Source organism: Muscardinus avellanarius (assembly GCF_963383645.1).
Source record: "Muscardinus avellanarius genome assembly, chromosome: 3".
NCBI lineage: Eukaryota > Metazoa > Chordata > Mammalia > Rodentia > Gliridae > Muscardinus > Muscardinus avellanarius.
This window is the reverse complement of record NC_137788.1, coordinates 115,249,979-115,273,898: the sequence shown is the minus strand read 5'-3', so window position 1 is coordinate 115,273,898 and position 23,920 is coordinate 115,249,979. Positions and strand designations below refer to the sequence as shown.

Genomic DNA, 23,920 nt, shown 5'->3' with positions numbered 1-23,920 from the left:
CAGCACCACACCCAGCATGGGCCCATGGCCTGCCCTCCATGCCTCTGGTCTTCAGGCTTCTCTCTTCCTCTTCTCTTCCACACTTGGCTCAGGTATCCTACAGCTTCTCCAGTCGAGAACATCCCGGAAGTTCCTGGCTTGTCGTCTAACCCCAGACATGGAGACGAAGCTCCTCTTCATGACTTCCCGGGTGAGCTGGCCAGGGCAGCAGCAGGAGGAGTTGTAGGCGCTAGTCGGGCTCCTTCCATCTACGGATCTGTGGCACTGAGTACTTACTGACCATGAACCGTGACCATGACCATGTAGCTGCGCGGGTGCCCTTACCCACCTGGCTTCTGACTTCTTTGTTTATTCTCTGCCTGCCCATTATGCATGGTCCTAAGGATTGGGGGAACAACACTGAAGAAGAGAGATGCAATTTCAGCTCTTGTGAAGCTTTCAATCTATCTAAATCAGTCATTATAACAATAATTATATACAAATAATATGATTTAGAGCTGGGCGTGGTGACACACGCTTGCAATCCTACTTGGGAGGCTGAGACAGGAGGATCGCAGTTTGCGGATAGCGTCAGCTACTTAGCGAGGCCCTTTGCAACTCAGTGAGACCCTGTTTCAAAATAAAGAATAAAAATAGGCTGGGGGTATAGCTCGGAGGTAGAATGCCTCTGGGTTTCATCCCCAGTACCGCAAAAAAAAAAAAAAAAAAAAAAAAAGTTGTGTGAAGAAATGGAGGCCAAGGAAAAGCCTAGAGTTGAATGGTGCCGGTTTTCTTCTGTTCAGGGATTCCCACCCTCCTTTCCAAGTTTCATTTCCAACTTTCCCCTCCCCTAGGTACGGTTTGGCCAACAAAAGCGATACCAAGATTGGTTCCAGCGCCAGTACCTGTCAACCCCAGACAGTCAGTCTCTGCGCTGTGACCTCATTCGCTACATCTGCGGGGTAGTCCACCCTTCCAATGAAGTGCTGAGCTCGGATATCTTGCCGCGGTGGGCCATCATTGGTTGGCTCCTGACGACGTGCACGGTAGGAGCTGGCCTGCGGGGTCCAGGGTGCTGGGTGGAGATGGGCAGCTATCCCATCAGGTCCCCATATTTCTGCTTCTTCCTGCTCTCCAGGCCATCTCACCGTGGTCCTCCTGAGTGTCTCAGGCTTCTCTCCCGCTCGCTCCCCTTTGAGTTTCAAGAAACGTATTTACACTCATTCCTCATCTGGCTGTGGGATTGAATCGGTTCATTTAGCTCTTTACTGCCAGCCCCCAAAGCCTGGGTTTCTCAGGCATGCCTGCCTTTTTGTTTTTATCATCTAGAAACTGCATATAGTTATTTTTCTGATTTGCTTCTTTTTCAAAAGAACTTGAGCTGGGATGTAGCCCAGTGGCAAAGCGTTATATCCCCAGTACCAAAAAAGACAAAAAAACCGCATGCTCGCTTGCTTTGTCCACCCAGAGCCCTGGGCGCCGGCTGTGGATATGTTCCTTCTCCAAGGACAGTGAATCCATAGAGGAGCCGCTTCTTTTCTTGCGTTTCCCCGCCCCCGTGCCTGGGCCGGGACGCGGTCCATTCTCTGGCATCTGGCTGCCCCCTGACCTCTTCTGACAGGGTTCCCCTCCCCCTCTGGCTGGGTTCTTGGAATGTGCTGATTCAAATATGACGGTGGCCTGTTTCTAAGGCGTCTCTTCTTCAGGACTGTGTCCTGAGAGCCCGGCAGAGGCAGCCCAGGTGCTAGCCCGAGAGGGGCCTCCATGCAGAGGGGACCAGTGGACTCCTGAGTCCAGTTGTTCTCCCCTGTGGGGACCAGGGTATGTACTGCTGGGCCTGCCAAGGACCCAGCCAGGCACTGTCCCCTGGGCAGGCCGCCCAGGCCACTCATGCTCACACCTGCACACACCTGGGCGGCGGTCCACCCCGATCCCTGGCAGCTGAGCTCCATAGGGGAGCAGCCACAGGCCCTGCGTCTGCCCGGGCCTCTGGAGAGAAGGGAGCTGTTGGATGAAACCAGCCTGCATTTTGTCTCTCTCTTTTCCAGTCAAATGTTGCTGCCTCTAATGCCAAGCTGGCTTTGTTTTACGACTGGCTGTTCTTTAGCCCAGACAAGGATAGCATTATGAACATAGGTATGTGACCAGGACCAGGCAGCGCCTCCCTCCCAGCCCAGCCCCCGCTGCCTGGTCCTGTGCCGGTGGCCATGATACGGGGTAGTGTGGAGCGGAGGCAGCTTATCTGAGAGCAGTTCCCGTTGCTTGTCGGCTCTCCCTTGACCTAGAAGGAAAACCGCTTTGATGAGGCTCCCACAGCCTTGTCCTTGAGCTGGGGGAGGGGGCCTGGCAGAGGCTAGGCCGCCTGCTTTTCCTCTCACCTCCCTTCTCCAAGGTGAATGCGGGGTGAGAAGGGAAGGAGGGCTGACAGTGCTGGGGGCTGCTGCGCTTGAGTGCCCAGGGAGCCATTGCTGTCTACCGGGGTCCTGTTTGAGGAGAGGGGCGCTGTCTGATGTGGCCCCTCTCCTGCCCACTCCAGAGCCCGCCATCCTGGTCATGCATCACTCCATGAAGCCGCATCCAGCCATCACGGCCACACTTCTTGACTTCATGTGCCGTGTGAGTCCGCGGCCCTCCTCCTCCTGGGGGCAGAGGTGGGAGTATCGCTGCTCGCCTCCTGCTGACGGGGTCTTCCCTGTGCGGCCCATCTGGAACGTGGTCACAGGTGTCCCTGAGCCAGCCCCGCGTCCTCAGTCTCCATGTGGTTTGTCTTTTATTCCCATGGGGTTTCCCAGTCGCAGGATAATGACGCCCTTCTAAGGGACAGCTGGCCCCAGGAGGAGTGCCGTCATCATGGCTGGGTGGTCAGACACACTCCAATGCTCCCCACAGCCATGCTGCCAGTTTCCCCAGACAGAGCCACGGCAGCACATCGGTCTAGGTCAGCAGGACAGACTGGCGCAGGAGGGAGATCCCTGTGCTCACTGTCCTCCTCCCCTTCCCTCCAGATCATCCCCAACTTCTACCCACCCCTGGAGGGCCACGTGCGGCAGGGCGTCTTTTCCTCCCTTAACCACATTGTGGAGAAGCGGGTCTTGGCGTAAGTGGCTTGTGTGTAGGGAGGTGGGCTTGGGGTAGGCGTCTCCCATTTCCACTCGTCCAGCCTGTCGGGGTCAGGCACGTCCAGATACTGCCGTGCCACTGCGGACCTTCCCCTTGGCAGCTCACGGAGTGCCCACTCGGCCCCTGCTGGGCACTGCACTCTTGACTCTCACAGGAATGCCGATTGGCCAATCACATCACTAAGGGCTTCAGCCTTCCTGTCCCCGGTGACTGCTTGGAGTATCTGAGGGTGGCCCACTTAGACCGATTGGGCCTCACCTTTATCTCCACACCGAGTTAGAAATGAGCTGATTCCCACCTGCATTTGTGCTCCCATTAGACACTTGGCTCCCCTGTTTGACAACCCGAAATTGGATAAAGAGCTGCGTGCCATGCTGAGGGAGAAGTTCCCTGAGTTCTGCAGCTCACCCTCCCCGCCCGTGGAAGGTACGGGATCTTGTCCTCGGTCACCTGTGTCAGAAGAGGGGTGGGGGAGCTGGCGCGGTGGCACACGCTTGTCACCCCAGTACTTGGGAGGCTGAAACAGGAGGGTCGCAGGTTCATACCCAGCCTCAGCAACTTAGTGAGGCCTCATTTCAAAAGTAAGAAGAATAAAATGGGCCTGGCTCCAGTACCACCAAAAAAAAAAAAAAAAAAAAAAAAAAAAAGGATGGTGGCATCTGGCAGGCATGAGCCCTGTTTAAAATGTTGCCCAGGGGATTCTGCCCTCTTGACAGTCCGTCCCAGCTTTCCTTCCCCGCTGTCTCTTTGTATCTGTTTTCTGTTCTCTCTAATATAATCTTACTTGGCTCTTCACTCACTTTCCTTGCTCTCTCATTTTTTCCTCCTATTAACCTCTTCTCAGTAAGAAGGGTTTCCTGGAGTGATTCTCTGGCTCTGATTTGCCCACCTGTCCTCTGTTCTTAGCCCTCCACACCAGCCCCTCCTCAGAGTCGTCCCGTGGGGTCTCAGACCTTGCTTCTGATTCCCACCTGCCATTTCCTTTGTTCCCCTCTCTTTTGAATTTGAGGTAAGGGCTTAAGCCAAGCACTACCTCCCAGCTTGGTTTAAATTAAAGAGCACAAGAGGCCGTCCCCAGCCTTACTCTACGGGCTCCTCCTGAGGTGAACGTAGAGGGCTCGCTCCCGTGCTGTTCCCGTTCTGTGCTGGTAACATCTTCCTGCGGGTTGTGGAAGGCTGTGAGGTTTGCCGCCTTCCAGGGCCACTTTTCCAGTTTTCCATAAGCTCTTATTTTCCCACTGGCCTCCAGTCTCCCCTTCCTAGAGTGTGGGACCTCCTGGAGGCCATTAGGTACCTTTCTTTTTACTCCCAAGTCAAAATTGAGGAGCCCGTTTCCATGGAGATGGACAACCATCTGGCGGATAAGGATGAGAGCTGCTATGACAATGCAGAGGCCGCCTTCAGTGACGATGAGGAGGAGCTCAACAGCAAAGGTGAGGCCGGCTCACACGGAGCGGCGTGCCTGCCACCTTCCGGCCTGCGAGTCGGTTTTGGTGGCAGGCTTGCTGGATGAGACTTGAGGGTGCAGAGCCTTGCACTTAGGCGGGTGTACAAAATAGGCCCTGCCCCATGAGTGAAAGCTGGGACGGCGCACACCCAGGTGCACAGCCTCGTGGAGTGAGCAGGTGCTGCTGAGAGTTGTGTGGCAGGGACACAGGTTCGGGAGGACTGTCTCGTGCTGGCACCTGGCTGGGCACACTGACTTTTCCTCAATCACTCCCTTCAGGAAAGAAGAGAGAGTTTCGCTTCCATCCGATCAAGGAGACGGTGGTGGAGGAGCCAGTTGATATCACACCCTACCTCGACCAGCTGGACGAGTCCCTAAGGGACAAAGTGCTCCAGCTACAGAAGGGGAGGTGGGTGCGGCCCCGGCCCCACGCTGCCTGCCTGATGAGCGTGGCGCGCGGGTGGAGAGGACTTGAGGCTCCGGGGGTGTCATTGCAGTGTGTGTTGGGGACGTGGCGCGGCCAGGCCCTTGACACCTCAGGTTCCTGTTCCCTAACGTTCTGGGGAGCAGAGCCTCTCGCAGACCTGAAGCAGGATGGCTGAGGGATTTCCCTGTTCTTTGGGCCTCTGCCCAGAAACCAGCAAACTCTGCCCTAAAGCTTCCCCACCCAAGCCAGGATTTTACACAGAAGTTCTCTGTTTTTGTCTGCACGTGTGTGCCCGTGCACTCTGCTCTGAGTGTGTGTCCTGCCTCTGCTATCATTGATGCTCCTGGGTTTCCTCTCATTCTCTGCTGCAGTGATACGGAGGCCCAGTGTGAGGTCATGCAGGAAATCGTGGACCAAGTCCTGGAGGTGAGGAGGAGCCATTCCCTTGGGGGGGGGGGAGCAGCCTGGCCTGCGCAGTGGGGAGCTTCCCTGCAGACGCCTCCCTGGGAATCTGGTCCCTCTGCCCCTCCCACAGAGCAGTCTCCTCTCGTCCTGGAGGTGGAGGCAGAGGCTCTGGGGCGTTGGGCAGGGAGGCCTGTCTCTGGGTCGTGATACCCCTTTGCCCCTTGTCTTACCACCCAGGAAGACTTTGACTCGGAGCAGCTGTCTGTCCTTGCTTCCTGCCTACAGGAGCTCTTCAAGGCCCACTTCCGAGGGGAGGTGCTGCCCGAGGAGGTCACCGAGGAGTGAGTGTGTCCCTAGAGCCCGAGTCCAGAAGGCACCTTGCTATGGACTTGAGGAAACCAATCTGCCCACCTGTCTTCTGATTCTCACATGTATCGATTCATTCACACAGGGGCTTCTTTTTGCCTGCCTATGCTGTGTGTATGGGGGTGGTGGACCAGCATCCCTGCCCTGGGTTCTGGCCCAGCCTTCCCTGCAGGGCAGGAGTCTCATCTTGAGTGCTGATGACCTCAGACAGTTCCATGTTAGGAACCTGTTTTCTCTGCTGCCAAGCTTTTGGGCAGCAGGGAGTTTGCCTTTTGAGTAGAAGGGCGTGGGTGGCATCTGAGCTTGGTCTTATCCCCCATATTACCTGCCTGCAGCCGGCCTTCCCTGATGGTGACTCTCATGTGTAACTCATCTTGCAGGTCCCTGGAGGAGTCTGTAGGGAAGCCCCTCTACCTGATATTTAGGTAAGCGTCTAGGAGTGGGATGCTGGTCCTCCATGCTCCCAGACAGCACATACACGCTGTGCAGGGTCACTGGGCCTCCTTTCCAGAGAGGACAAGGTAGACCCTGGGCAAATAGCCATGCCCCCCGAAGTCCTCTCGAGAGCCTGCACTGGGTGACGCGTCCCTCACCCCACAGGAACCTGTGCCAGATGCAGGAAGACAACAGCAGCTTCTCTCTGCTCCTGGACCTCCTCTCCGAGCTCTACCAGAAGCAGCCCAAGATTGGCTACCACCTGCTCTATTACCTGAGGGCCAGGTGAGTGTGGCCCCGTGTGTCGGGGGGGGGGGGCACCTGGAGTGCCAGCCTCTTGCCACTGGCTGCCAGGGCCTTCTGTCTGTCTGATGTGGTGCTGGGGTTGAGCCCTGGGCCTTTGCATGCTGAGTGTTTGTTTCATGCTGAGTGTAAGTAACAGTTTTACTGAAGTATAATCCACATACCATAAAATTCACCCTTTTAACGTGTACAGTTTAGTGTTTTTAATAGATTCACAAATTATGCAAATGTCATTTCACTCCAAAAAAAGAAACTTTTTTCTTTCTTTTTTGGTGTATGTGGTGCCAGAGATTAGGCCCCAGGGCCTCACACACGTTAGATGTGTTAGACAGGTGTTCTGCCACTGAGACTACCCCCCATTTTTTTGTTTTTTGTTTTTTTCTTTTATTTTGCGGGTCTGGGGATGGAACTTAGGGGCATTCAACCTCCAAGCTATACCCCCTGCCCTATTTTTTATTCTTTATTTTGAAATTGGGTCTCACTGAGTTGCAGAGGGCCTCACTAAGTAGCTGAGGCTGTCTGTGAACCACGATCCTCCAGTCTCAACCCCCCATTTTTTTGAATAGGATCTCACTAGGTTACTGAGAGTCTAGTTTTTATTTTTGGTACTGGAGATTGAATCCAAGAGCATTCTGTCTCCAAACTGTACCCCTATCCCTTTTTTTTTTTTTAATGTATGTATTTATTTTTGAAACAGACTCACTCAGTTGCTGAGGCTAGCTTTAAACCTATAATTCTCCTTTTTTGGCCTCCCAAGTACTGGGATTAGAGGCATGTACCGCCACACAAAGCTGAGGATTGAATCCAGGGGCATTCTACCTCCAAGGTACACCCCAGCCCTATTTTTAACTCTTTGGTTTATTTTATTTTATTTTTTAATTTTTCTGTGGTTCTGGGGATGGAACCCAGGGGCTTTCTACCTTGGGGCTATACTCCCAGGCCTATTTTATATTTTATTTGGAAACAGGGTCTCACTAAGTTGCTGAGAGCCTCACTCAGTAGCTATGGCTGGTTCGAACCTGTGGAATCCTCCTGTGTCAGCCTCCCAAGCGCGGGGATTACAAGCCACCACGACTGGTTTAACTCTTTATTTTGAAACAGGGTCTCACTAAGTTGCAGAGGACCTTACTAGGTAGCTGAGGCTGGCTGCGAACCTGCAATCCTCCTGTCTCAGCCTCCCAAGTAGTGGGATGACAAGCGTGCGCCACCAGGCCCTGTAACTATAAACTATTTGACTTAGGTTTTTTTTTTGTGTGTGGCATGAAGTGTTACCATCCTCACGACTTGAGCCCAGAAAGCACAGAGCCAGCTTTCTCGGCCTGACCAGGGCACTCCTCTGCTCTGCCCGCTCAGCAGTCAGTAGCTTCACTTTTGGGGTCTAAGCCCTGTCAGGGGCATCGGGGAGATAGAAGTGTCTCCTCATTCTAAGATTGTCAGGTACTTAGGCAAGGCCAGGGACGTGAGCTCAGGGCACCCTGCAGGGCCAAGGGAGGCATTGCAGAGCAGGACCTGCTCAGAACTTGTGGAGCGCTGGGCTGGGCCACTGACAGGCCGCCTGGTCTTGCAGCAAAGCCGCCGCAGGGAAGATGAACCTGTACGAGTCGTTTGCCCAGGCCACCCAGCTGGGGGACCTGCACACCTGCCTGATGATGGACATGAAGGCCTGCCAGGAGGACGACGTGCGGCTGCTGTGCCACCTCACGCCCTCCATCTACACAGAGGTCGGTGCTCGTCCCAGTGCTGCGGGCAGGCCCGGCGCTGTGCCCTGAGCACCGCACGCAGCTCCCCACACCCCAGCTGTCCCTTCCTGCCTCCTCTTAAGTAAAGGTTAGAAATTTCTGAAGCTAAGCCGGGCATGGTGGCGCACGCTTGTAATCCCAGCATTCGGGAGGCTGAGACTAGAGGATCACGGTTCGCAGACAGCCTCAGCTACTTAGTGAGGCCCTCCGCAACTCAGTGAGACCTGGTTTCAAAACAAAGAATAAAAAATCAGGCAGGGGCTGTAGCTCGGAGGTCGGATGCCCCTGGGTTCCACCCCCAGACCCACAAGAAGAGAATTCCTCTCCTTTGGCTTAACTATGACGTGAGCTGGGTCTGGAGCCATGTCCTCAGTTTCCCAGCGTCAGCGCCGTCGTCAGGGCCCAGAACAGGCTCCATAAACGTGTTTTCAACCCCAGCTCTCCTGCCCCCCAGGCTCAGCCTGGTCCCCACCCTAGACACTCGCTTTCATTTCCCCTGATTCTTTGCCATCTTCTCTTGGAACTGGGATGGAGGAAGAGGTATTAGCTCTTCCTCCTGTTGCTGGGAGTTCCCAGGAAGGGGGAAATGAAGAGCCAGGGTGTGGGCGCTGCCGGAGGAGCTGGGCTCCCGGCCAGGCCGTGGAGGGCGGAGGCCCAGGTGCCACAGTCCCCTGCCTGCCCAGCCCTGCCCACGCTCCCAGCACGCGCTTTCTCTGCTTCCTCCTTGGCTGAGAGCCTGAATGGATGTGTTAATGATGGGCACCATTAGCCTGTGTAGGTTGGATTTCTTTGCTGCCAGGGATGTAACTATCTGTGTTATTACCACTCCCACACAGCCCCCCAGTGGCAGGTCTAGTCCCTCCAGGCTTCCCCCTCCGCACACGCCCTCAGTGGACACCTTGAGGCTGGCAGGCCTCTGCTGAGGGCCTTTTAGGGCCCAGGCTGTTCCCCCAGCCCGACCTGCGCCGTGACAGGAGGTGGGCGGCGGGCTGAGGGCCCGGGGCCAGCCTGGGCCTGCTCAGTCCCTCCTTTCCCTCTAGTTTCCAGACGAGACCTTGAGGAGCGGGGAGCTGCTCAACATGATTGTGGCTGTCATCGACTCCGCGCAGGTGAACGGCAGCTCTGCTTGCCTGCCTGGGAGGCCTGGGAGGCGGGGTTGGGAGAGGGGCCACGCTTGCTGCAGGGCCTGCAGATAGATGAGCCCGTGCTGCACAGGCGAGGAAGCTGGGTCAGGACAGTTCTGTCTGCAGTTGCCGGTCGCCTTTGTGTTTTGGTGTTTGCTTGTGATTTACCGGGGGCTGAAGCCAGGTGTTTCCTTCTTGTTTTTTATTTTGAAATGGGGTCTCTCTCGGTTGGGTCTTGAACCTGCAGTCCCGTCTCAGCTTCCTGAGTATCGGTGTGCAGCCACCATGTCCATCTCCAGAGCTGCCTTTATCCTGCTTATTCTCCGGACACGCCTGCCCCCACAGAAACCTGAGGGGATGTTTTGGCTCTCAGCTGCCTTCCCGTGGCTCAGTACACATGGCAGGACCCGTCTCTGTGACCTTTCCACCATGCTTAGGCCACAGCAGACTGTTTTGCTGGAGCCTGTCTCGCACCTGCATGGGTCCCACAGCTCCCCTTTGCCCTCAGGTCACACAGGAGCCCTTGCTTTGCCTTGGTGCCCATAGCCAGCGAGGCAGGCCAGCCTCTGGCCCGGCTCAGGCAGTGGGGAAGCCGCCCTCTCCCCACCAGCACACTCTCTGCGCCAAGTTGGCTGCAACTGTCGCCAGCCCTCTTCGTCCTTCCCGCGGGGGCCGCAGCCTGGCCTCTGCCCTGGCCGCTGGCATCTCAGCGCTGATGGGTCTGCCTGTCCTCCTCCCCCACAGCTCCAGGAGCTGGTCTGCCATGTGATGATGGGGAACCTGGTCATGTTTCGAAAAGACTCCGTCCTCAACATTCTCAGTAAGTGACCAGGAGAGGAGCAGGGCTGCCTGCTCCCACTGCGGGAAAGCTGGTTCTGGGGCTGGGGCTGAGGACTGGAACACCCCTCCTGGTCTTGGGCTGCCTGTCTCTCGCTCTGTGCAATGGAAAGGCTAACCATCGCCCCGCAACCTCAGCGCGGCCCTGTGAGGGCTTGGGAAGTACGTGTCGTGTGGGAAGGGGGCGGTGTAGTTGAGGCTCAGCGTCACTACCCCTGCACCATTGTTGCTCGGGATGCTGGGGGTGATGGGTCAGCTGCGAGTGTGTGTGTGTCAGTCAGAGACAGATTTCTTCTCTTGTCTCTTCTAGTCCAGAGTCTGGACTGGGAAACCTTTGAGCAGTATTGTGCCTGGCAGCTCTTCCTGGCCCACAACATCCCCCTGGAGACCATCATCCCTATTCTGCAGCACCTCAAATACAAGGGTGAGTGGGGTGCGGGCTGGGCGTGCGGGGAGAGGACCCCAAGTGCCGCTGGGCCACAGCTGAGCCTTCAGGTCCCGAGAGTGAGCCAGAGCCACTGTCCTCCTCGCCGTGCCTGGCCCTGCGCAGGGCTCCGGTGGCCCCAGGACTAGGAGCAGCTGGGGATCCTCCTGGCTTCTGCTCTCCCGGTGGCTGTGGGTGGGGTGGGAGGCGCCCGTCCCTTCATGGAGCCTGCACTCTTCCACAGAGCACCCCGAGGCCCTGTCCTGCCTGCTGCTGCAGCTTCGAAGAGAAAAGTGAGTACCCCTCCCCGCCCTGGAGGCTCTTCATTCCTGGGCCACCATCCCGAGAGACACTGGCATAAAGGGCTCCGTCCGCTGGCGTGGGTTTCCTATCGTTGACATCTGCTCTCCCCCCCCCCCATGTGACTTACAAATAAACCACTCCCCTGGGATCTGGGCTTCCTCTGCCTGCACCCTGCCCCCAGGAGCGGCCCTGGGGGACCGGACATCCCTGCTTCCTGCTGCCACAGCAGTTCTAGTCCTGGCTCCTCCCCTCCCCACCCCTGCAGGCCACCCCTGCTAGCCCGGGAGGGGAAGGGCTGGAGTTAGGGGTCCACCTGCTCCAGATGTGCGGCCGCTGCTGTCTCCCTCCTCCTTGCTCCCTCCACCTTTCTCCTCTTGCCTGAGACACTCAGTGGTACAGGACGTCCTGGGCAGGCCGGGCGTGGGTGCGCACGCTTGCAATCCCAGTACTTGGGAGGCTGAGACAGGAAGATCGCAGGTTTGCAGCCAGCATCAGCTACTTAGGGAGGCCGTCAGCAATTTAGACCATTTCCAGATAATAAAAGGTGAAAAGGGCTGGGGTGTAGCACACACAGTGCCCTGGCCAAGTGGCAGGCTCTGGGCTGTGGGGCCTGCTGCGGCCCTCCCTGGATGGACAGTGGGCTGGCCGCAGCGCCACAGGTCAGGCCCGGGCACCCACGCCATGCTCGGCCCTCGCCTCGCAGGCCCATCCTGCTGTTCTGGGGGTCAGGCTTGGGGTTCTCCTCTACACGCGTGCAAGCTGTCTACCACCCAAGTATGGAGGAGTCTCACTTCCTGTCCCCGCTTCTGCAGAGGATGAGACCAGGCTCCTGGACCTAGAGAGAGGGGAGAGGGATGTGAGACCAGGAAGCTGCAGCGCCCTGTGGGGCGGGGGCTCGGGTTTGGGAAATAAGTAAGGGAAGGATCCAGCCGGAGGGAGAGGCCGGAGGGCCGGCACCCACAGCCTCTGGCCACAGGCCCAGCGAGGAGATGGTCAAGATGGTGCTGAGCCGGCCCTGCCACCCCGACGACCAGTTCACCACCAGCATCCTGCGGCACTGGTGCATGAAGCAGGACGAGCTGCTGGCCGAGCACATCAAGTCCCTGCTCATCAAGAACAACAGCCTCCCGCGCAAGAGGCAGAGGTGGGCGGCCCTGCGGTGGGGGCGCCTGGCGGGTGGGCGGGGCCTGGCGGTGTGCAGCCTGCTCAGCCTGGCCCTGCCGTCCTGCAGCCTGAGGAGTTCCAGCAGCAAGCTGGCGCAGCTGACCCTGGAGCAGATCCTGGAGCACCTGGACAACCTGCGGCTCAACCTGACCAACACCAAGCAGAACTGTACGCAGGCGGAGGCTGGGGGCGGGGCCAGGCGGCCGGCCGGCCTCTGACCGGTCCTCCCTGCTCCCTCTAGTCTTTAGCCAGACCCCGATCCTCCAGGCGCTGCAGCACGTGCAGGCGAGCTGCGACGAGGCCCACAAGATGAAGTGAGCACCTTCCGCCTCGCGTGGGCGTGCAGGGCGGGGCCCACGGGATGGCCCCCAGACCCCGGGCTGAAGGGCCCAGCAGTGGAGTGGCCCCCAGGCCCCGGGTCTGAAGGGGTCAGCAGGAGTGGCCCCAGGCCCGGGTGAAGGGGAATAGAGCCTTGCCCGGGTGGCGGGCGCGAGGGGAGGCGGCCGCAGTGCCAGGGCGCCGCTCAGAGTGCTCTCCTCAGGTTCAGCGATCTCTTCTCCCTGGCGGAGGAATACGAGGACTCGTCCACGAAGCCCCCCAAGAGCAGGCGGAAGGCGGCGCTGTCCAGCCCTCGGAGTCGGAAGAGCGCCGCGCAGCCCCCCAACGCCGAGGAGGAGTCGGGCTCCAGCAGCGCGTCGGTGAGGCCGGGGAGCGCGCACCCCGAGGGGTGCAGGCGTGGGCGCCGTGAGAGCCGCTCCTCCCCGTCCTGTCTCTTCCAGGAGGAAGAGGACACAAAACCCAAGCCCACCAAGCGGAAACGGAAGGGGTCCTCCGCGGTGGGCTCCGACAGCGACTGAGGCCGTGCCCCCCAGCTGGACTGCCCCCTCCCCGTGAATCTAAGCGCCATGGGGCCGGCCGGAGGGCGAGCCCCGGCCCAGGCCCCACTGCTGCCCCCGCCGCGCCGGGGGCTCCTGGCCAGACCGCGCTGGCAGAGCTCAGCCTCGCGGGCCAGTACCCAGGAGAGCCACTGCAGAGGACGCCGGCGGGAGCCAGGCGGGGCGAGGTGCCCCGGTGGCCGCCCTCCTGCCCTCGGTCCACGCGGCGCAGCAGATGCTCGTGCTGTCCTCACCGCTCGCTGGCCGTGGGCAGCGGTGAGAGCCCGGAGGACGGGCCAGGCGCCTGCCGGAAGGAGCGGCGTCCCAGAGGCCGCCTCAGAACTGTCAAATGGTCCTGTTTCCCTGGTTTTGTTTTTGTTTTGTTTTTGCAGAGATAATCGCGTTTTAAAAATTCTTTCTAAATGATAATAAAACAAGGTAGAACATCTTTTGTGCCGGGGTCGCTGCCATGTTCACCCTGTAATGTAGAGGCTCCCTGTCCAGCCGCCCTCACAACCCCACCCTCCTGCTCGCCCCCCCTGTCTAGAGCAGCGGAACTTGATTTGCCCTCCCACCCTACACAGAAGGTGTGCGAGCCAGGCCCTGCAAAGATCCACACCAGCACCCTCCGGGCAGCCTAGGTCCACCCTTGCCCACTGCAAGCCTGGCCAATGGCACACACCTGAAAGCCCAGTGCTTAGGAGGCAGGGACAGAATTGCAGGTTTGAGGCCAGCCTCCACAGTTGAGTGATATCCTCAGCAGTTTAGCAAGACACTGTTTTGAAATGTCCCTGGGAGCGAGTGTGGTGGCACAGGCTTATAATCCCAGCGTTCAGGAGGCTGAGATCAGAAGATTGCGGACAGCCTCAGCTACTAAGCAAGGCCCTTCCCCACGGACTGAGACCTTGTTTCCAAATTAGAATAAAAAAATAGGGCTGGGGGTGTCACTTGGAGGTAGAATGCCCTGAGTTTCATCCCCAGTACCGTAAAATAAAAAATGTCCCTGGGTGTGGGGCATGGTGGTACAGTGAGACCCTGTTTCAAAATAAAGAATAAAAGCAGGGCTGGGGGTGTAGCTCAGACATAGAATGTCCCTGGATTCAATCCCCAGTACCACACACACACACACACACACACACACACAAAAGCCCTTGGGTTTGATCCCAGTGGAAGGAAGAGAAGGAAAGCGAGAACCAGGCGTGGTGGTACGTGCCTGTAATCCCAGTACTCGGGAGGTTAAAACAGGAGGGTCACTGGTTCAAAACCAGCCTCGGCAATTTAGTGAGGCTCTCGGCAACTTCGTGAAGACCCTGTTTCCAAATAAAATCGGACTGAGGGTATAACTTGGAGGTAGAATGCTCCTCCAAGCCAAAAAAAAAAAAAAAAAAAAAAAAAATCTAGAGGCTTCCCAAAGCTAGTATTTGTCAGATGTGCTGCGTTTACTGTCTGCATGCTCCAGCCTGGGCTGGAAGGACAGAAGCGGCCTGGAGGAGAGTTCAAACACCAGGGCCTGGACCTCTTCCTTCCCGTCTGGCCACTGTGGGTCCAAGGGCCCCGCAGAAAAGAGCTCCCTGGCTCAGTGGTCCAGGGAAAAGTGGAAGCCGGGCCCACTGCGACGGCTCCGCTGATTCAGTGTGAAACGTTGCCTCTTTAGAGACTCCAGGTTCTCCCTCGAAGCTGCCACTTCCTTGAAAATCTAAACCCGGGAGGCCTCCTCTTCCTTCCTCTCTCCTTCCCCAGTTCCTGCCCCAATTAAAACCGGGATGGAAAGCGTTCGCTGGCTGGCCCCAGTCACGGTACCCTCGCCCAGAGGGCGGAGCCTCCCCCGCGGCTCCTCCAGGCATCTGGCACTGCGGGCCTCCACCTTTCCCCTGTTCAGCTCTGGGCCCCCGCCCATCCCCAGGGCTGCTGCCGGGAGAGCCCGGGTCCAGCAGGGACTTGCAGGGCGCCGCGGACTCGGGGCCGAGCTCTTCAGTCTTTTGGGGGAGGGAGCGAGGGGACCTTCCCGTCACGGAGGAGACAGATGGACGGACGCAGGCCCCAAAGTCTAGCCAATAGCCGAGAGGAGAGGGAATTTAAGACCCGACGCGCACGTTCCCGGGATGCAGGGGAGCACAGCCCAGACCTGGCGGGGGCGCGGCGAGGGGGCGGGGCGGGGGCGGGGCGTTGCCGGCGCGCGCTCCCGGGAGGAGAGGGCTCGCAGCGGGGGCGCGCGGGCCCAGTTCTCCCGCAGGGCCCATCAGGGGTGTTGGCTGGCGGGCGTGGGGCCCGACGGTGCGGAGCCCAGGGACAGGCACCATGGCTGCCTTGCTGCTGCTGCTGCTGCCGCCGCTGCTGCTGCTGCTGCTGCCGCTGCTGCTCCCGAGGCTGCACCTCTGGGCGCAGCTGCGCTGGCTCGCCGCCGACCTGGCCTTCACGGTGCGCGCCCTGCGCTGCAGGAGGGCTCTGCGAGCCGGGGCGCGGGCCGCCGCGGCCGCCGACCCCCGGGGCCCCGAGGGGGGCTGCAGCCTGGCCTGGCGCCTGGCGCAGCTGGCCCGCCGGCGCCCCGCGCACACCTTCCTGGTCCACGGGGCGCGGCGCTTCAGCTACGCCGAGGCGGAGCGCGAAAGCAGCCGGGCTGCGCGCGCCTTCCTGCGCCTGCGGGGGCCCGGGGGCGCGGGGGCCACGGTGGCGCTGCTGCTCCCCGCCAGCCCCGCGTTCCTGTGGCTCTGGTTCGGGCTGGCCAAGGCCGGCCTGCGCGCCGCCTTCGTGCCCAGCGCCCTGCGCCGCGGGCCCCTGCGCCACTGCCTGCGCAGCTGCGGCGCGCGCGCGCTCGTGCTGGCTCCAGGTAAGGCGGGCGAGGCGCGCCCCCGCGCCTCCGTCTGGGCCCCGAGCCCAGAAGGCGCCGGGCGCTCTCCCCGGGACCCCAGAGCGCGGCGAAGCGGAGTCCCGGGGGTCCCCAGAGCTCCCAGGCTCCAGGTCCCAGACCCGGGACGGACGTCCATGCCCGGCACCCTCATCTCTACAGGGATGAAGGCGGGAAGGGGTCCGGGAGGCCGCTGGAGAGCGGCGGCGCCGTGGAGCTGTGCTTCCCCGCCCCCTTGCAGAGTTCCTGGAGTCCCTGGAGCCCGACCTGCCGGCGCTGAGGGCGCTGGGGCTGCAGCTGTGGACCGCGGGCCCCGGAGGCCAGCGCGCGGGAATCAGCGATCTGCTGGCTGAGGCCGCAGCCGAGGCCGATGGGCCCGTGCCAGGATACCTCTCTGCCCCCCAGAACATAATGGACACGTGCCTGTACATCTTCACCTCCGGCACCACGGGTGAGGGCTGGCGACCTGCTAAACCCCCAGAAAGTAAGGCAGAAGAGGGTGGATTTGGGGAACAGAGGCTCCCCTTCCAAGCCCAGAGGATAGGATTCCAGCAGCAGCTTCCATCTCCATCTCTCCCCCCCCCCCCCGCCTGGCCTCCCTCCTCCTCCTCCTCCTCCTCAGCTTCTGACCCTTCTTAGCCTCTCTCCTGGGGAACCCTGCAGGGAACAGGGGTCAGCGAAGTGGCCTTGGACCTCAGCCTCTTCCTCCTCAATGCCCGCCACCCCGCAGGCCTCCCCAAGGCTGCCCGCATCAGTCACCTGAAGATCCTTCAGTGCCAGGGCTTCTACCAGCTGTGTGGCGTCCACCAGCAGGATGTGATCTACCTGGCGCTGCCGCTCTACCACATGTCTGGCTCCCTCCTGGGCATCGTGGGCTGCTTGGGCATCGGTCAGTGCCCTGGCTGGCCAGCACCTTCGTTTCTTAGGTCCCTCTGGGATGAGTCCTGAGCTGCGTAGGGCAGGAAGAGACAAAGAAGAGTGGGAACTGGGCAGCTAGGGCGGGATATTTGGGGCTGGGAAGCAGGGAAGGGGGGTGTTGTCCTTTCCAAGGCACAGGTGGGGAAGCAGGAGGTGCGGATCTCCCAGCCCCTACTCCCTGCAGAACTCAGAACACAGAGCACAGAGAAGGAGGGCCAGCCAGTCGAGGGCTTTTAACCTAACTTCCTGTCCTCCCCGTTCCTGCTTCTGGCAGGGGCCACGGTGGTGCTGAAGTCCAAGTTCTCGGCCGGCCAGTTCTGGGAGGACTGCCAAGAGCACGGGGTGACGGTGTTCCAGTACATCGGGGAGCTGTGCCGGTACCTTGTTAACCAGCCCCCGGTGCGTGGCCCCCCCGGCTAGGCCCAGGGAGAGGGACGGACGTGACAGACCCAGACGCTGAGGCAGTTGACAGGGAGTTGGAAGGAGAAGACAAGAAGAAAATGGAGCTGGGCGTGGTGGCGCGCGCTTGTGATCCCAGCATTCGGGAGGCTGAGACAGGAGGATTGCCGTTTGCGGACAGCCTCAGATACTTAGCGAGGCCATTTCACAACTCAGCGAGACCCTTTTTCAAAAATAAAAAGACTAGCCAGGCGTGGTGGCGCACGCTTGTAATCCCCGCGCTTGGAGGTTGAGAAAGAGGAGGATTGCCCAGGTTCAAAGCCAGCTTCAGCTACTTAGTGAGGCTCTCAGCAACTTAGTGAGACCCTGTTTCCAAATAAAATAGAAAATAGGTCTGGGAGTATATCCCGGAGGTAGAAAAGCCCCTGGGTTCCACCCGGAGATAGAAAAGTCCCTAGGTCCCACCCCCAGTACCACAAAATGAAATAAATAAAAAAGCCGGGCATGGTGGCGCACGCTTGTAATCCCCGCACTTGGGAGGCAGAGACAGGAGGATCGCGCAGGTTCGAAGCCAGCCTCGCGCGCTGGCTAAGGAGACCCTGTTTCCAAAAATGAAAATGTAAAAATAGGTCTGGGAGTGTAGCCCGGAGGTAGAAGGGCTTCCAGGAACCCCAGTACCACCAAAAAAAAATAAATAAATAAAAATAAATAAATAATAAATAAAAAGATTTTAAAAATAGGGGTAGGGGTGGGGGGTGTAGCTCTGGGGTAGAATGCCCCTTGGTTCCATTCCCAGTACCAAAAAAGAAGAGAAAAAGAAAAGAAAATGGTGGGAGCGTAGCAGGAGACCAAGATGGCCTAGGAATGCTTGGAACATCTGAAGGAGATCATGGCGGAGGAACTTGAGGAGCTGGCATCCCTGTGTGATGGAGCCCCCTCCATTCCAGACCAAGGCGGAGCGTGGCCATAAGGTCCGGCTGGCCGTGGGCAGCGGGCTGCGCCCAGACACCTGGGAGCGTTTCCTGCGGCGCTTTGGGCCTCTGCAGGTGCTAGAGACATACGGCTCGACTGAGGGCAACGTGGCCACCTTCAACTACACAGGACAGCGGGGCGCTGTGGGCCGCGCCTCCTGGCTTTACAAGGTGAGGGCCCAGAGGAGACCCTGGAGCGGCCAGGGCTGGGAAGAAGGCGCCGTGCACCTAGAGTGACCCGCACCGGGTCTCCCTTCCCCAGCGCATCTTCCCCTTCTCTTTGATTTGCTATGATGTCACCAGAGGGGAGCCGATCCGGGATGCCCGGGGGCACTGTGTGGCCACGCGTGCAGGTTGGTGCTCAGGGGGCGCGGGCGGCGGTGGGTGGCAGAGCTGGCGAGGGAGGGCTGGCATCAGCCATGGGCTGGGTGGGCCAGGCGGGGAGGGCCCACCTGTGATCTCAGCCACTGTCCAGGTGAGCCGGGGCTGCTGGTGGCGCCCGTGAGCCCGCAGTCCCCGTTCCTGGGCTACGCCGGGGGGCCGGAGCTGGCCCATGGAAAGCTGCTGAAGGACGTCTTCCGGCCTGGAGATGTTTTCTTCAACACTGGGGACCTGTTGGTTTGCGATGAACAAGGCTTTCTGCGCTTCCACGATCGTACCGGAGACACCTTCAGGTATATTTCTGTGACGTGTGTGTGTGTGTGTGTGCGCGCGCTTGTTACCAGGGAGTGAACCCAGAGGCTTTCTACCGGGCTATACTCCCAGACCTATTTTATACTTTATTTGGAAACAGGGTCTCACTAAGTTGCTGAGAGCCTCACTAAGTAGCTGAGGCTGGCTTCGAACCTGTGCAATACTCCTGTCTCAGCCTCCCAAGCACTGGGATTACAAGCGTGTACCACCATGCTCAGATCCCAGCCCTATTTTTATTCTCTAATTTGAAACAGGGTCTCACTGCGTTGCAAAAGGCCTCACTAAGTAGCTGAAGCTGACCATAAACTCTCAGATCCTCCTGTCTCAGCTTCCCAAATACTGGGATTACAAGCGTGCACCACCACACCTGGCAAATTGTTTGTTTGTTTGTTTGTTTGTTTGTTTAGCGGTACTGGGGATGGAACACAGGGGCATTCTACCTCTGAGCTACACCCCCAACCCTATTTTTTTTTATTCTTTATTTTGAAACAGGGTCTCACTAAGTTGTAGGCCTCACTAAGTAGCTGAGGCTGTCCGTGAACTGCGATCCTCCTGTCTCAGCCTCCCAAAGTTTGGGATAGCAAGCGTGCGCCCCCATGCCTGGCTGCCCTAAACATTTGACCCCTATGACAGTCTGGACCCCTGTCTCTCTCCCCGTCACACTCCCAAAGCCTGTGCTCTCCTCCAGGTGGAAGGGGGAGAATGTGGCCACAACCGAGGTGGCGCAGGTCTTGGAGGCCCTGGAATTCCTTCAAGACGTGAACGTCTACGGAGTCACAGTGCCAGGTGCCTAGCCACGGAAGGTGGGGAGGCGTCCAGCCCACCGCCCGGAATTGGCGATGCTTGGGCACGGGAGCACGAAGCCTTCCTGGGAGCCCATCCTGGATCGGCTCACTCTGCCTCCTACACCTACCAGGGCACGAAGGCAGGGCTGGAATGGCGGCCCTGGTTCTGCGGCCGCCCCACGCGTTGGACCTGGTGCAGCTCTACACCCATGTCTCTGAGAACCTGCCACCGTACGCTTGGCCTCGATTCCTAAGACTCCAGGTAACCAGACCTCCAGGTAACCAGAGGTCAACAACGGCGGCACTGTACACACACACACACACACACACACACACACACACACACACACACACACACGAGACACTCTTGTGGAAGCCAAGTATGGTAGCGTACACCCGTGATCCTGGTACCTGGGAGGCTGAGACAGGAGGATCGCGGGTTTCGAAGCCAGCCTCAGCAGCCATTTAGTAAGACCCTCAGCCCCCTGAGCGAGACCTTGTTTGGAAAAAGAAAATTAAAGGAGCCGGGCGTGGTGACGCACGCTTCTAATCCCAGTATTTGGGAGGCTGAGACAGGAGAATCACCGTTGCAGCCAGCCTCAGGTACTTAGGCTCTCTGCAACTCAGTGAAACCCAGTTTCAAAATAAAGAATAATAAAAAAAAAAATAGGTAGGGGGTGTAGCTCGGAGGTCTAATGCCCCTGGGTTCCATCCCCAGACCCACAAAATAAAATAAAATAAAATAAAGAATAAAAAAAATAGGCTGGGGGTGTAGCTCAGAGGTAGAATGCCCCTGGGTCCTATCCCCTGTACTGCAAAAATAAATAAATAGATAATAAATAAAAATAAGTATAAATAAATAAATATAAAAATAAACATAAAAATAAAAAGGGCTAGGGCTGTAGCTTAGAGGTAGAGGGTCCCTGGGCTCAATCCTCAGTAGTAACAAAATTAAAAATAAAAATAAAAAGGAGCCGGGCATGGTGTAATCCCAGCATTTGGGAGGCTAAGACCGGAAGATCGCGGTTCGCAGACAGCCTCAGGTACTTAGTGAGGCCCTCTGCAACTCAGCGAGACCCTGTTTCAAAGTAAAGAATAAAAATAAGGCAGGGGCTGTAGCTCAGAGGTTGAATGCCCCTGGGTTCCGTCCTCAGACACGGAAAAAAAAAAAAAGCTATAAAGTGTAGCTCAGAGGGAGAATGTTCCTGGGTTCAATCCCCAGCATAAACAAACAAACAAACAAACAAATAAATGGCTGACACTCCACGCAGAGAAAGTACCCGCAGGGCCTTCCACCCCAGCCCCTCCTTCCCCAGGCTCCCCTCCGTCGCCTGTCTCCTCAACCTCACCTGCCCCTGACCCCCTGGGTGGGAGACCTTCCCATCGAGTCCACTGCACCCCTTCCTCTCCCCAGGAGTCTCTGGCCACCACCGAGACCTTCAAGCAGCAGAAGGTTCGGATGGCAGCTGAGGGCTTTGACCCCCGGGCGCTGCCCGATGCCCTCTACCTCCTGGACCAGGCCGCGGGCGCCTACCTGCCCCTCACGCCTGCGCGGCACCAGGCCCTCCTAGCTGGGGACCTCCGGATCTGACGCCTTCCTTGCCCAGAGCCGCCGAGGGAGGGCCTGAGGGGCGGCCATTGTCTGTACCGGGGATGGGGGCGAGTGTTGGGATGTTTTTATATATCAATTTACTGTTATTATTTTGTAATAAATGGAGTCAGAGCCAATGCAGCACTGTCTTGGTTTTTGTTTGTTTTTGCGGGTCTGGGGATGGAACCCAGGGCATTTGACCTCCAAGCTACACCCTTTGCCCTTTTTTGCCCTTTTTTTTTTTTTTTTTTTGTGGTCCTGAGGATGGGACCCAGTGGCCTCTACCTCTGGGCTACACCCCCTATTTTATATTTTATTTGGAAACAGTCTCACTAAGGTGCTGAGAACTTCACTAAGTAGCTGAGGCTGGTTTCGAACCTGTGTGATGCTCCTGTCAGCCTCCCAAGTGCTACGATTACAAGCGTGCGCCACCACCCCCAGGCATTGCCCCTTTTTAGTCTTTATTTTGGAACAGGGTCTCACTGTGTTGTAAAGGGCCTCGCTAAGTAGCTGAGGCTGTCCATGAACCGCGATCCTGTCTTAGCCTCCCAGATGCTGGGATTACAAGCGTGCGCCACCATGCCCAGCTCAGCACTGTCTTTCTGATCTACATATTTGTCTGTTTTTTTATTTTGTTTTGTTTTGTTTTTTGTAGTACTAGAGATTGAGCCCAAGGGGGACATTTTACCTCTGAGTTACACCTCCAGACCTATTTTATTTATTTATTTATTTATTTATTTATTTATTTATTTGTGTGTGTGTTTCTGGGGATGAAACCTAGGGGTAGTCTACCTCCAAGGTACACCCCTAGCCCTACTTTTTATTTTTTATTTTGAAACAGGGTCTCACTAAATTGCATGGTGGCGCATGCTTGTAATCCCAGCATTTGGGAGGCTGAGATAGGAAGATCGAGGTTCTCAAACAGCCTCAGCTTCTTAGTGAGGCCCTCCGCAACTCAGTGAGACCCTGTTTCAAAAATAAAGAATAAAAAAATAGGGCTGGGAGCCAGGCATGGTGTTGTATGCTTGTAATTCCAGCATTCGGGAGGCTGAGATTGGAGGATTGCGGTTCATGGCCAGCCTCAGCTATTTAGTTTGGCCCTCCACAACTCAGTGAGACCCTGTTTCCAAATAAAGAATAAAAAATAGGGCTGGGGGTGCAGCTTGAGGATAGAATGGCCCTGGGTTCCATCCCCAGTGCCAAAAAAAAAGAGAGAAGAATATTAAAAAAAATAGGGCTAGGGGTGCGCAGCTTGAAGATAGAATGCCCCTGGGTCCAATCTGCAGTACCAAAAGAAGAAGAAGGAGAAGGAGAAGGAGGAGGAGGAGGAGGAGGAGGAGGAAGAGGAGGAGGAGGAGGAGGAGGAGGGAGGAGGAATTAGATTAAGAAAAAATTGCAGACATGAACTAAGCTTTGCTTCAGATGGTGAGTTCTCTGTCTCGAAGGTTGGTCAAGCACCCTGGGTAAATAGAGCAAAGAATCAGACCCAAAGGTCTACCCACTCTTCTTGGGTCCTCAAATCACCACCACCCACCTTCTCAATTCCCGTTGGGGTCTCCCTGGTACTTTAGGCCACGCGTCCTTGACAAATAGAAAGGCAGGTTTTGGGGCACCACCCCAAACTGGTCTCAAGGCAGGAGTGAGCAGATCGCTGTATATAGCCAGTGGATGAGAAAGGTTTTTATGTTGTTAGGTGGTGGAAAAAATCTAAAGGAATATTTCACTGGGCATGGTGGCGCACCCCTGTAGTGCATGTACTTGGGAGGCTGAGACAGGATCGCAGGTTCAAAGCCAGCCTCAGCAATTTACTGAGGCTCTCAGCAAGTTAGCAAGAACGCTGTTTCTTTTTTTTTTTTTTTTTTTTTTCCGTTACTGGGGATGGAACCCAGGGGCACTCTACTTCCGAGCTACACCCCCAGTCCTATATTTTAGTATTTATTTATTTATTTTTATTTATTTATTTATTTTTTTTTTTTTTTTGCGGGTCTGGGGATGGAACCCAGGGGCATTTGACCTCCGGGCTACGCCCCCCGCCCTATTTTTTATTCTTTATTTTGAAACCGGGTCTCACTGAGTTGCAGAGGGCCTCACTAAGTAGCTGAGGCTGTCCGCGAACCGCGATCCTCCAGGTCTCAGCCTCCCGAATGCTGGGATTACAAGCGTGCGCCACCACGCCCGGCTCTAGTATTTATTTTGAAATGGGGTCTCACTGAGTTGCAAAGGGCCTCAATAAGTAGGTGAGCCTGTCCACAAACCACGATCCTCCTGTCTCAGCCTCCCAAATGCTGGGATTGCAAGCTTGTGCCACCACGCCTGGCTTTTACTTATTTATTTTTGGCACTGGGTATTGAACCCAGGGGCATTCTACCTCAGAACAGTCCGGGGACACGCTGTGCCAGAAAGCAAAGATAGCAAAGGCTGGGGACAGTAAACGAGCCCAGGGCGCCCAGGGCTCAAGGACTCCACAACAAGAGCAAGGCGTTTCCACTGAAACGTGCAAGGCAGACAGTATCAGCCGCTGCCGAGGGAGGAAGTTCAGGGGAGAGAGGAGAGAGCATCCGTGAGGCTGAGGCGGCAGCTCCTGTCTGAAAACCACAGCTGGAGGGAACGTCCACCCGCGTGGCCCTCCTCCTCGCGCGATTTGGATTTCAGGGATACCGGATTGTCCTATTAATAAGAAATAATTTCCTTCTTTCTTTTCTTTTCTTTCCTTTCTTTCTTTCTTTTTTTTTTTTTTTTTTGGTACTAGGGATTAAACCCAAGATCATGG

At 57.3% G+C, this 23,920-nt stretch overlaps 2 protein-coding genes across 3 annotated transcripts in view; both read left to right on the top strand.

The window, feature by feature from the left end:
* The window catches only part of INTS3 (integrator complex subunit 3), a gene marked incomplete at both ends in the record, with an annotated part of 41,247 nt that extends 28,317 nt beyond the window's left edge, over positions 1 to 12,930 (top strand). The window contains 22 exons of the mRNA XM_080692791.1: positions 93 to 190; positions 834 to 1,025; positions 2,028 to 2,115; positions 2,516 to 2,595; positions 2,985 to 3,076; positions 3,419 to 3,525; positions 4,413 to 4,532; positions 4,826 to 4,955; positions 5,345 to 5,399; positions 5,616 to 5,719; positions 6,125 to 6,169; positions 6,345 to 6,464; positions 8,050 to 8,203; positions 9,262 to 9,330; positions 10,090 to 10,165; positions 10,493 to 10,606; positions 10,851 to 10,899; positions 11,886 to 12,053; positions 12,141 to 12,241; positions 12,315 to 12,387; positions 12,615 to 12,771; positions 12,853 to 12,930. Of these exons, the coding sequence (XP_080548917.1) occupies positions 93 to 190; positions 834 to 1,025; positions 2,028 to 2,115; positions 2,516 to 2,595; positions 2,985 to 3,076; positions 3,419 to 3,525; positions 4,413 to 4,532; positions 4,826 to 4,955; positions 5,345 to 5,399; positions 5,616 to 5,719; positions 6,125 to 6,169; positions 6,345 to 6,464; positions 8,050 to 8,203; positions 9,262 to 9,330; positions 10,090 to 10,165; positions 10,493 to 10,606; positions 10,851 to 10,899; positions 11,886 to 12,053; positions 12,141 to 12,241; positions 12,315 to 12,387; positions 12,615 to 12,771; positions 12,853 to 12,930 (2,270 nt within the window). The remainder of the gene's footprint in view (positions 1 to 92; positions 191 to 833; positions 1,026 to 2,027; positions 2,116 to 2,515; positions 2,596 to 2,984; positions 3,077 to 3,418; positions 3,526 to 4,412; positions 4,533 to 4,825; positions 4,956 to 5,344; positions 5,400 to 5,615; positions 5,720 to 6,124; positions 6,170 to 6,344; positions 6,465 to 8,049; positions 8,204 to 9,261; positions 9,331 to 10,089; positions 10,166 to 10,492; positions 10,607 to 10,850; positions 10,900 to 11,885; positions 12,054 to 12,140; positions 12,242 to 12,314; positions 12,388 to 12,614; positions 12,772 to 12,852) is intronic.
* Positions 12,931 to 15,246: 2,316 nt separating this feature from the next.
* SLC27A3 (solute carrier family 27 member 3) lies at positions 15,247 to 21,150 on the top strand (the record flags this gene model as incomplete). Of its 2 annotated transcripts, none has more annotated exons than XM_080692810.1 (10): positions 15,247 to 15,775; positions 16,035 to 16,244; positions 16,524 to 16,682; positions 16,986 to 17,110; positions 18,058 to 18,252; positions 18,344 to 18,434; positions 18,557 to 18,755; positions 19,463 to 19,560; positions 19,691 to 19,821; positions 21,079 to 21,150. In XM_080692810.1, 10 exons carry the CDS (start codon positions 15,247 to 15,249, stop codon positions 21,148 to 21,150), a joined length of 1,809 nt encoding a protein of 602 aa, XP_080548936.1. The 2 variants fall into 2 exon arrangements, with proteins under 2 accessions (XP_080548936.1, XP_080548935.1); XM_080692809.1 differs by having other exon boundaries at positions 20,974 to 21,150.
* Positions 21,151 to 23,920: the final 2,770 nt, after the last annotated feature.